At 36.8% G+C, this 13,007-nt stretch overlaps 1 protein-coding gene across 1 annotated transcript; it reads left to right on the top strand.

Annotated features, from left to right (window-relative positions):
* Positions 1–7,583: 7,583 nt before the first annotated feature.
* LOC127126970 (riboflavin biosynthesis protein PYRR, chloroplastic) lies at positions 7,584–12,365 on the top strand. The gene is made up of 9 exons (XM_051056042.1): positions 7,584–8,046; positions 8,213–8,347; positions 8,437–8,536; positions 8,663–8,788; positions 8,866–9,179; positions 11,160–11,279; positions 11,366–11,611; positions 11,689–11,814; positions 11,940–12,365. Exons 1-9 carry the CDS (start codon positions 7,690–7,692, stop codon positions 12,201–12,203), a joined length of 1,788 nt encoding a protein of 595 aa, XP_050911999.1. The 5' UTR covers positions 7,584–7,689; the 3' UTR covers positions 12,204–12,365.
* Positions 12,366–13,007: the final 642 nt, after the last annotated feature.

The raw sequence follows: 13,007 nt of genomic DNA, 5'->3' as shown, positions 1-13,007 counted from the left end.
ATCATGTGTTGGAGGATGTGTTAGTTGGGAAGATTAAAAACCATGTCTTAAAAAATGTGTTTAATAAAAGAAATCATATTTATGTTGTTTGAGTCTATAAATATATTTGTTGTCTTAAAAATTGTGTTCAATAAAAAAAGTCATATTTGAATATATGATGCTTTGAGTCTAGAAGTATCTTGAGTCACTATTTGTTGTTTGTATATTCAAAAGAGGATTAAAAACGTGTCAGATAAATATGTTTTAACAAAAAAAAGTTGAATGAAGTATTTTTATATATTTTTGGAAATTCATCAAAACTTGTGGAGAATTTCGCTGCAATCTTGATGAAATGATTCAATCACACCGATTTAATTCTGTTTTGTTCTTCATATTTCACTCGAGTGAATCAACAAACATTGGTTGTAAGATTGCACTACGCAATTTTAATGGAAGAATAAAAAAATTTAATTTGAGAAGAATTTTTTTTTAGGATACACTCGTGCAAAACATTGGCTGACCAAATTTTAGTATTCGAGTCATCGATAAGTTGTGATTCGAGTCATAGGGTTCCATGCTTCGAATTACATACAACTTATGATTAGAATCACATAATTATGATTTACTTATGTTTCTTCTAATTCAACTCACAGAGTGTATGGTTCGAATCACACACCTAAAATCTTAATTTTTGCATTTTGAAAAGATATTTTGATGCAATGGTATCGTTCATTATGCCCGCGTGAACGCCCGCGTCCGTAAAACATAGACGAGGTATAACAAGTAAAGTAGAGGAGATGGTTAGAATTAGGAAATCATGGCTTGACGCTAAAAATGACGGCAATCAAAGTAGAGAGGATGAAGGATGTGTTAGTTGTGTAGACTAGTCACCCGTTCTTATCATGTGTTGGAGGATATATTAGTTGGGAAGATTAAAAACCATGTCTTAAAAATTGTGTTTAATAAAAGAAATCATATCTCAATATATGTTGTTCGAGTTTATAAGTATATTTGTTGTCTTAAAAATTGTGTTCAATAAAAAAAATCATATTTGAATATATGTTGCTTTGAGTCTAGAAGTATCTTGAGTCACTATTTGTTGTTTGTATATTCAATTTGTTGTTTGTATTTCAAAAGAGGATTAAAAACGTGTCAGATAAATATGTTTTAACAAAAAAAAGGTTGAATGAAGTATTTTAGATATTTTTGAAAATTCATCAAACTTTATGGAGAATTTCGCTGCAATCTTAATGAAATAATTCAATCACACCGATTTAATTCTCTTTTGTTCTTCACATTTCACTCGAGTGAATCAACAAACATTGGTTGTAAGATTGCACTACGCAATTTTAATGGAAGAATAAAAACAATTTAATTTGAGAAGAATTTTTTTTAGGATACACTCATGCAAAACATTGGCTGACCAAATTTTAATATTCGAGTCATGAATAAGTTGTGATTCGAGTCACAGGGTTTCATGCTTCGAATTACATACAACTTATGATTAGAATCACATAATTATGATTTACTTATGTTTCTTCTAATTCAACTCACATAGTGTGTGGTTCGAATCACACACCTAAAATCTTAATTTTTGCATTTTGAAAAGATATTTTAAAATTTCACATGTGCCATAAATTGAACCAATCTCGTATAATCCAAAAAGTGGACTAATCGACTAAAAACACGTTGCTCGTACTCAAATATAACCAGTTTAAATCATGCATGCTAGAATATACGGATCCAAAATTTGATCCTCAAATGCGCAATTAAAGAGGAGACTAAATAATATAAGACTTAAACAAAAATAAAATTTAAGGACAAATGACAAAACCATAAGAAAATACATGCATGATTTGGAGTTTTATTTAACTTTGTGTACTGGATATGTATTTGGCTTCTCTTTATTATCGCCTAGTTGATGGGTTGCTTATTCTCCTCGCCTTGGACTAGTTAACGAGTTATCATTGCGTCAGAGCTTGCTTTTTGTCCATGAAATTTAGAATTTGTTTGCCTCATGGGCAACTTAAAATTTTGTCCACCTCGTGGGCATTGTCGGTGTCCATGTTTTAGACCGACCGACCCAAGTCTCCGCCACTGCAGTTATGCGGTGTTGTTTGCTTTAGGTGATGCGACTATGCGGTGTGAAAATCCTCACGACTTTGTCTTTTAAAAGAGGCACCTCACTGAATTGAGATGTTTGATGTTTTCTTTGAACTCTATAGTCTCAATCGAAGTTTCGTCACTACTAATTTTGATTCAGAAGAGTTATTGTGCTTACTCCACGTCGCTAGGAATTATAGTTGGCCATAGGTAAGGTTCTTGTCCCTGCCCTAGGGTTGACCTGATTTAGGGTGGATTCCTCTGGGCTATATTGTCTACACTATTGGAGTGACTAGTTCCTAAAAGGGGGTGCGTCAACCACGTTGAAAACAATGATCCTTAAATGTGAAATATGTCTTAAGATAGTGGCTTATGCCATCCTGCATGGAGTTACACGGCCCATGTGGTCGCATTATCTCATTGTTAACATATTAACTATTGAAATTGTGCAATAAGATTCATAGAGTATTTAACTTATAAGGAAAGTTATAAGGATATAATGTTCTCATTCCTTTTCAGTTTTTCCTTGGCTGAAGATACTGTCGGCTAAGGCGGCCTTCTCTTCGTCCTCCTGGTGGGGCGGTGGTCCTCCTTGGATTTCTCTATGCACCTTTAATTGACGAGGGCCATGAGACACATGACGCCTTTGTAGACATTATTTGTTGATGACCGTAGAACCCTAACTATCTCTGGAAGTAGCTCAACATTATACTTTATGAATAGTTATACGACATTGTCTTTGTTTCCTCTTACTTTGAGGTAGACTTTCTCCATAATCCCCTTGAAGCTTATTTGATAGCATACTTAGAGAAGGTGCAAGAATTTATCTTTAAAGGTCGGACTGTGGATCATACTTACTCTGATAGTATTATTAGATGAAGACAAATTTTTTTCTTAGGAGCTTTTTCCAGCGAGTCATTCCTCGGTTCCTGCAGACCAAGTCTGGTTCCTTCTTTACAGTACTACCTCCTTGTAAATCGACGAAGTCGGACATGAAGTTAGATGAGAGTTCTGACCAAAAACGTCTTCGATGATACTTCACTTCAACGTTATTAAGAGCCCAAGATGTCTTTTCCCCGCATATTCTTCTTTGCAGAGGACGCGATCTTGGCCGTTCCACTAGAGTAAGTTATAAAGTTATTGAAAACCCAATGATCTTTGTTATTCTATATGTCTGACTCTGATCGACAAAGGTATGGTAGTTTGATTGCATTGGATCATAAGTTGTCTTCGGGAGTCTATTGCGTATGGGGTATCTCGTAAGAGCTTTCGTAAGCGGTGGAAACTGATGCGATCACTAGTAGGACCACATTTGTGATTCCTGGAACGTCCTAATTCCACAAACCTCTTAGTGCGTTCAAAATTTCACTTCTTGACTCAATGTAAAACTACTAGGTGGAAGAGGTGTTCTCATCGACGGATCGCAACCAAATATAACAAAGTTGTGAATCTTAGAAGTGGTAATAAGATATGGTAAAGTTAAGTTAGAATATCTAAAACTCTGCGACGTAGCAGCGTGTAGCCTGATTCATGACTGTCACCACTTCAACTATTGGTATTATGCGTTCGGAGTTTGGTTTACTTCGTCGCGATCTAGTAACTTCGGTACCACATGACCTTCGTATATCGTTCAAAGGTTCTTCACCATATGGCGAAAGACTCCAATAGTAGATCTTTTCTAGAAGTCGTTATGGGTTCCGCATATCTTCGGAGTTATCATAGTAAGGATCGTGTTGACGACGAATAATTGAGGTGATGTGAAATTGGAATGTTCATCGAGAACCTTCTGCACGATCTTGAAGGTAATTATCTCCATTCTTCAACGTCTCTAGTACATATCTGAATTTGTATTAAGAATGATCTTTTTGTGAAATTTTCGCAAGAATTAGGAGTCAGTTCCTACATACAACGCCACTGTTTTATTATGGAACCAAAATTAAGTGTAAGTTGGTGATATAAAATCCTGAATCAGTGGTGTTAATCTTCGATATGGTGGCGCAAGGTGGATCTGCAAGGTTAACACTCTAACGTCTAACTCAGTTCAAAATTTATGACGAATGCAGTGAAAAATAGAGATAATAAAATGTACGTTATATTCCAATGAAATACCTTTTATACCTTAAATCTTAAATCATGTAAAGTAGATTATCATCAATTTAAGTTGTCATATATATATATATATATATATATATATATATATATATATATATATATATATATATATATATATATATATATATATATATATATATATATATATATATATATATATATATATATATATATATATAATTTTGTTCAGTAAATAGACATATCATTCACATAACAAATTATCTGATGCATTAGTTATCACACCATGCATTCAATAAAAATACAAATACTTGAATTTTTTACTCAAATATCCCACATTTTCAAAAAAAAATCCAAAATAACTCAGTTTTCAAATAAATTCCCAAACTACCCCAGTTTAAAAAAAACGTTAAGGCGTAGGTGTCAGATCAATTAGCGCATACCCTTAATTTTTAAGAGGGGGCGCTAATTGAATTGGCTATAACACATGGTGCTGCCAATCTAATTGACGCCCATGTGTACTAAATGAGAGAAGGTGTCAACTAATTTGACGCCTCAGTGTAGTGTGTAATTTTTGTTGCATAAATAGAGGTGTTGTGTGATTCATTTTTCCACATCTCTTCTCATTATATTGCAAACATGTTTCGTCTTCGCTGCCGCTATGGAAAAGTGATTTATTCGAGAGACAAGCCTCTGATGGAGATGATGTTTTGGAACATCTGTCGTTTCGATCAACTAAAGAGGGAGTTGATTCATTGGTTAGATCGAAACATACCAGAAGGGGAAAAATTAGAAGTATTGAGAGACTCGACGACGTACATGGTTGAGTGCGACTAAAAAATGATATGAATGCTAGGGAAGTGATGTTTGGACCAGACGACATCAGTTTGATTGTTGTAATCAGTTAGAAATATTGTTTTTAAATGTTATGGTTAAGTATTTTCATTTGTTCTGATGTTTGCTGTTTGTGTTGTTTATTTAGACCTGTTCGATTTTAAGTGCGCTTAAGTTGGAGTGATGTTTGTTGTTAACCTTATTGTAACAAAAAGTTATTAATATATCAAAATCAAAGGTTACAAAAATTAAAAGGAGGTACTAAATTATGATGTAGAGGTTGCTTCTAGATTGAGATATTTTTTCTTATTGTGTCCGGGTTGACGACATATACTACATAATCTTATCATTTTATTAACCGTATCCATTTCTGTTCTAATACACGTGCTATTTGGCCGTCTTTTTTTCTTTCTTCGCATCTCATCGTTGTGCCAAACTATGTCCCCTTCATATGGAGGCCAGTATTCCTCAATTGCTAGCACTGAGAAGCTTTCGTTATAGACATTCATGACGATAATGGCCTTATAAACATCAGATAGATGGCTGTAAGCGTCCTGACGAGTATGTGCTCATGCCTTCCTTTTTTATTTCCCGAAGGTAGTGGTTCTAGTATGAATGTTCTAGATTTACCTTTACTAAGACATGTAGATAGAATAAGAAGCTACAGTTGGGGGTCCACTTGTTTGACTTATCTTTATAGCTCTTTGTGTAAAAATGCACACAAAGACACATCTACATTTTCTGGATGTGCTGTTTTACTCCAAGCATAGGGTTGGTCCAGACTACCGTCCCTAGCGCCCGTCAACCACAACCCGCTCACATTCCCGTACGCACAAAAGTAAGTTCTTAACAATGTACTATATTTACTTACTTTATCTATTATTATCTCTAAATAATATATTTACTTTTATGGTGCAGATGGTCGACACGTGGTATGAGTTATAACAGATGTCCTAGACACTGTATTACCCAATATCGCGATCTCTTGGATCACCTTTGACCAACAAATATATTTCCATTAACCTAATTAATTCGTAATAATTTGTTAATTTCTTATAACAAATTTATAATCTAATATATATTCATATTTCAGTTCATTTGGCGTCCATATCTAAACTTGGATCATGACCATGAAATCAACGAATAAGACGTATCTGTTTGGACTGTATGCACACTGATCATAAGATTCACCACTATGGAGATGCACCATAGTGATCGTGTTAAATCGCAGTTCGGTATGCTTCAACACATCCCAGATCCCCTGACAAACGTCAGAGAATGACATCTACGAAAAGTTAACTACCAATGAAACTTTAACCCTTGGCAAAGCTTCGCTAGATCCGAGTGTCGAAAATGGAAGCACCGGCTAGACCATGTCTTAATTGACGCTGTGATGCCAACCGAAGAAAAACCAACTCGTAATTATATGACTTGGTACAAATCAATTAAATTTAAGTTCCTCGTCGATGATATGTACTTATACGATCTACGTCAGGTAACTTACACACAAGAAGGTTCAACATCTAACCCCTAACAACATTGTCAGACCGATTACTCACAACCCATTATCCATCAAAATTTCTGATCCACAAACACACAAATCTACGACCCTAACATGCCAAACACCCAACCATAATACCAAGAGCATACCCCGTACCACCACCAACAAGTAGATCATCATCAAGACACCCAACATCACTATGCACCAAACACATCACCCTACCATAGCGGCCTTAGCCAAAGCACTCAACAATCATTTAACACCAACCGTCCCTCCTCCTACTATAGCCAAGAAGCCTAAACATCACAAAACTAAAACATGCAATAACCATATGGCTACCAAACACCATAACAATGATTTCAACCTTTCCTCGATGCATCATTCACACCAATGTCTCCTTCAATTGTTCTGGTCGCCCCCCTAATAACTCAAACACAACCCAACTACTCTGGCATGGGTCACGAACTCAGCTATGGCGGTAGCGCTTCATTGCATACACAAGACTATGCGGATTTGTCTGAATATCTTAGACAATCTCCTGCAAGTGGTGGTGATGTTTCTGGCCCCTTAGATACTTAAACACCTGAGGTGAATCATCAACGTGGTTTAGGACCACACGTTTGGGTAGCTAGGGGATGTGGGACCAGAGGTCGGTTAAGTCATCCCGGTCAACGAAATTAGTCTTTTTGGTTGACGTATGTAAACATATATTAATATTAATATCAATTGATCCGATTTCGACTTTTATCTAAAAGGTATATTATTTTTCAAAAAAAATCACGAAATACACATAGGTGTTAGACCAATTCGCGTCTCCTTTATAACTTAACACACATGCGTCAATTGGATTGACAACACTAGGTGCACTAGTCAATCCAATTGACGTCACCTCTCTAAGTTAAAGAGCAGACGTCAATTAATCTGACGTCATCTTTTCAAAATGAGGTACTCTGAGAAATAATATGAAAAGTGAGTTATTTTAAAGATTTTTTTTGAAAAATTAAATTATTTGAGTCAAAAATACTAAATTCTCCACCTACTAGATAAAACATTATTTTTAGTTTATTAGTATAATTTTTGATTTGATCCGGAATAAAAATGACATAAATTTTCTTGTAAAAAAGAACAAGCAATGTACCAAACTCGCCCCGAACAACAAGACACGACACAGTTGTGGACTGTGTGGTGTTGTTGATTATGCGATGTTCTGTCTCACTCCAATCGCCAACTCCTTCTCATTCTCATCAATCATCTGCAAATGCAAAGCATCCGTTGATTCTCACAGCCACGCGCTCGACGCCGGATATATTCGACGCGCCGCCCACCTCGCCGACAAATCCGCCGGCTTCACTTCCCCTCATCCTAATTTCGGCTGCGTCATCGCCACCCCTTCCGGCGATGTCGCCGGTGAGGGCTACCTCTACGCGCAAGGTACTAGCCCGGCCGAAGTTCAGGCCGTCACCTCCGCTGGCGAGAGCTGCCGTGGCGCAACCGCGTACCTGAACATGGAACCCGGTGACTGTGACGGTGACAGCACTGCTGTGTCTGCTCTACTTCAGGTTCTTCCAATTCATCTGTCTTTTTCCTAATTCGTGCTGGCTAGTAATGTGACTGACAATACTGTTGTTCACAAGTAGAACTTTGTTTGTGTGTGTGTTTGTTGACTTCAGTTTGTGTTTGTAGACTTGTAGTTGATAATTGACCGTGTCTGTGAAACCAAACTAGGGCGGTGTCAAAAGGGTTGTCATTGGAATGAGACACCCTTTGCAACATTTTAGAGGCAATGCTGTGAGGGCACTCAGAAGTCAAGGATTGCAAGTTGATCTTCTTGGAGAGGATCTTACTAGTAAGCTTATAGAGGTGTGTGTATTACTAGTAATGTAGTGAGGAGTGATGATCTTTAGCTTTTTATCACACATATGCATTGATGTGTTCTGGTTTATTTACAGGATGCTCAGAAAGAATGTCTTCTTGTTAATGCTCCTTTGATTTGTAGAGCTTCGTCACGTGTTCCCTTTTCTGTTCTCAAGTATGCTATGACCCTAGATGGTGAGGATTCTGTTCATTTTCTTGTTATTCTTCTTTCTTGCACAAGCTTTAAGTGTAGAATCTCGAAATTTCATTAGACTGTTGGCTGAGTTGTCTTGTATCGTTACCTTCCTTTTGGTGCAACAGGTAAAATTGCTGCTAGCACTGGTCATGCATGGTGGATAAGCAGCAAGAAATCTAGAAATTTAGTTTTTGAGTTGCGAGCTAGAAGCGATGCGATAATTGTGGGAGGAAATACAGTTAGAAGGGACAGTGAGTATCAACATTGTTGTCTATAAGTTTCTTGAACTTTGATTTTTGATACCTTCTTTCCTTCTAAATTCAATCAGATCCAAGACTGACGGCGAGACATGGAGGTGGGCATATGCCAATGCGTATTGTAATGTCTCAATCCCTCGATCTTCCAGATGAAGCAAACCTATGGGACATGACTGAGGTTTCTACCATAGTTGTAACTCAGAGGGGTGCGAGGAAGAGTTTCCAGAAGCTGCTTGCGTCTAAAGGAGTTGAAGTAGTCGAGTTTGACATATTAAATCCCCGAGATGTTATGGAGTATTTTCACGACCGTGGTTATCTTTCAGTTTTCTGGGAGTGCGGAGGAACATTGGCTGCATCTGCTATATCATCTGGAGTAATTCACAAGGTTTCATTTATCTTTTTCATTTTTATTTTCCGTTGGAGAAGTTTAAAGAAAGTTCAATTTGTTATTATCGGCATAGTTAAAATACTTTTCTGTGGCTCTTACTAATTTACTGCTATGTATTAGATTGTAGGCTATTAGATAGGCAGCAGCAGGGTCACATAGAAACTTTTGGGGTGATCGGATCTTGTTCACCAAGTGTTTTTTCTGTGTTTTGATCATCCACCAAAATTGTCAGCAATATTATGTTTATATACCTTTTCAAATTGGGTGGCTGTAAGAATTTGTATTGTGTAGAAAACGAGGGAATATGATAGAAATGGAAAGAAAATGGAATAGGGTGGTAGAGAGAATCCGAAATTAGTAATGTTAGGAACCTAAAGGGCCCAAGCCCAATATTGAAAGTATATTCTAGAAGGAACGAACAGTAGGAGTGGGTTAATTAGAAAGTTATCAGTTAGTTAGAACGAGGTGCTTAAATACCTCATTAGCCATCAGCAAAACACTTTCTGTTAATTGTAAACAAACTGTTAAACCCTCGGTAGAAGTGGGATAAATCAGCCCAACCAAGATCGACGAATGGAGCTCCAAGATTCGCGCCCTTGGGTCAAGAAGTTGACTACTGATGTAGAGTCACCATCCCTACTATAATTACCATGTTGAATCAGATGGAGGGAAGAATGAGGATCAAGTGAGCTGATACAAACTCATTCCAGATAAATGAAAAAATGTATTATTGATTGAAATGAAAACTATTACAGAGAGGAATGCCTATAATCCCAGAGCCAAGTGCTCCTCAGATGAGAGATGATTCTCACTCTGCCCAACCCAAAAGGTTTCTAACCGAAAATACACCTAATGAATTCTCCCCTGCTATCTATCGGTGTCCTTATATAACTACCCTTCCCGCTTCTGACATAAGCAGTTATAACCAATTCTCTATTAAGCCTTTCTATTGGGCTAAGGCCCAAATCCAGTATCCTATCATGAGTGAAGAATCAGATCAAAAGCAACAGCAGCAGTTGCGGGGATTACTAATTTGTTTTGAAGGGGTTTTCGCTAGTCCAAAATGTTTCCCTCCAAAAAGAGAAATGAACCACGATTTAACCCAATTTGGAGTCCATTTTCCAGCCCAATTTTTGTGTAGATTATAAAGTCTTAAACAAGGCCGCAATACTTGACAAATATCCCATCCCTGTGATAATAGAAGAGCTGCGGGGTGAATTGCAGGGAGCAGTTTTTTCTCTCAAAAATAGACTTGAAAGTAGTTACCACAAAAACAGTAATACGAATGAACAAAGAAGACATCCAAAAACAGCCTTTAGGATATATCATGGACCCTATGGGTTCAAAGTAATGCCATTGGGTTAACGAATGCCACGGCAACTTTCCATGGGGCGATGAATTCAACGATGCGACGCTAACTACTTAAGCCTGTACTAGAGATGTTTTTTTTTTATGACATACTAGTATATGCCAAGACATGACTAGAACATTAAGAGCACTTGAAGACAGTGCTGGCTACCCTACATCAGTCTCATCATGTTGTCAATTAGAAGCAGTTTTGGAAAAAGAAAGTTTGAATACTCAGGACACCTTATTTCATGAGAGGGTGTCACCATGAATCCTCAAAAGGGCCAATTCACGAGGATCTCAAGGCGGTTAGAGTATTCTTTGGATCAACGGGGGATTGAAGTAGGTTTGTCGAAGAGTATGGGAAGATCGTTGAGAGATTTACTTGATAGTATTTCTTTAATTGGCAGAAAAAGAAAATTCTATCAGAAATTAAAGTACATAACAAGAATACTTTCTTGGATTTGGGGTGGTTACCTCTTCATTTCTGTCTTAATGTTTGGGCGATTGTACATTTGTACTTATTATAGGAGACAAGTTCCATTTAGAATGGGTTTTGCTTATTGGCTTTATCTTGTTTTAGTTTATTTTATAAAATGTTAGGATAACAGAAATCTTTATGTCCGTCAGGTTTATGCATTTGTTGCTCCTAAAATAATTGGTGGAAAGAATGCACCATCTCCCGTGGGCGATCTTGGGATGGTTGAGATGTCACAGGCTTTAAATCTAATTGATGTTTGCTACGAGCAGGTTAGTCCAAATTTATTTGCTTTTCCCTTCCAAGTAATAATATGTTTAATCTATGCATTTATGGTTGACTAAATTACCAATGCCAGGTTGGGCCTGACATGCTTGTTAGTGGATTTCTTCAACCGATACCAGACATGGCACCGCCAATCCCATCACCAGAGGAAACTTTTGTTGTTGACCCTACTGTCTCACCTTATGAATCCAGCATCATATTTTTCTACAAAACATGGGATCCTTATGGTGCGTTGTCAAATTTCTCTCCTCATCCCATTCAAATGCCTGATGAAAATGGCGATAACATGACTTGGTTGAGCGTGGAGCATTACTACCAGGTACTTTTTTGCGTGCATAGAATCTATTTTTATTTGCAGTATTATTTCATTGCTTATAAATTTAATTCGATGCCAAGGCACACAAGTTTGTTGGAGTGGATGATACTGCTGCGCGGGAATGTATAGAAATGATCAAATCTTCAAAAAGTCCAGAAGAAGCTGCCAGAATAGGAAGGTCAATGCAAAAACAGCGTCCTGATCTGGTATGAATTGACTTATTTATAGACATATGCACTTCTGAGACCGTTCAAGAGACTTTATGAAAAAAACTTATGACAAGTCCTGTGTGTTTAAATCTTTGAAGCATTATATTTTATGGTGCATGCAGATAAGACCTGATTGGGACAACATGAAGATCGATGTCATGTACTCGGCACTGAAATGCAAATTCTCCACATATCCGCGGTTGAGTTCTATGCTGGTTTCAACTGCTGGTTCGGTTCTAGTTGAGGCTTCTCCGCATGATCTCTTTTGGGGTGGCGGTCGAGAAGGGGAAGGCTTGAATTATCTTGGACGACTTTTGATGAAGTTGAGATCAGAGTTTCTTGAGGAATCGTCGGCGTCAAGTGAGTCCCCTAGTTTAGCTGTATAGTAGTTTAAAAAAGAGAGAAGAGAAACAATAACAATAAGTTTGTTGTAGAGTTCAAAGTTACTTGTTGCACAATATAATAAAAACACAGCAAAATACTTATACATTTTTTCCAAAATTGCTATTGCATTAATGATAATTATCAATAAAAATAATTTGAGAGAATTGCTATTCTTTCTAGTTCATTTATCATATATTCTTAATTTATATGAAAGTGTTAAGTATGATGTTTTTTTTTTAATTATGGAGGAAGTAATGTGCGGTGAAATTCAATTTTAAATTGGCAAAAGGATTAACAAATTAAATTGATTGAAAACAATAGGACATGGTTATCCTCTAGTTTGGTTTCTTGACAAAAGGACCCTTGAAAACAATTTGACCAAATTTGTTATAGTTTGAAAATGCCTCGTAAAAGTTTAATGAAAGGGGAAAGTTGGTGGTTCTGAAGTGTTCCATAGTCCTATCCTAGTATCACGGAAGGTGTCTATGATTAATGTGGACTTATCAATCAGTCAGGATTCAAGGTTTGTTAGTTAGTTTGCATTAGAAACAAGGGCTTAAGCAGGAACCACTACTTCAAGACAGATGCTATTGAAATCATTGAAGCTTAAAGCAAATGCAATATGTTAATTGGCCAGAGCCAGACTTGTTTCTTCTCATCCATCCACAGAGTTAAAATGATATGAATCACAAAGTAATCTTCATAATGTAACACCCAAATTATATATACAACTACTAAACCTTATCCCATTGGGTGGGGCCAGACTCAAATTATATATGGAGACTCAAATTATATATGGATATAAA

The sequence above is a fragment of the Lathyrus oleraceus genome, chromosome 3 (genome assembly GCF_024323335.1).
Source record: "Lathyrus oleraceus cultivar Zhongwan6 chromosome 3, CAAS_Psat_ZW6_1.0, whole genome shotgun sequence".
In the NCBI taxonomy this organism is placed as follows: Eukaryota; Viridiplantae; Streptophyta; class Magnoliopsida; order Fabales; family Fabaceae; genus Lathyrus; species Lathyrus oleraceus.
Note: the sequence above shows the minus strand (reverse complement) of the source record. Positions and strands in the feature narration are given on the sequence as shown.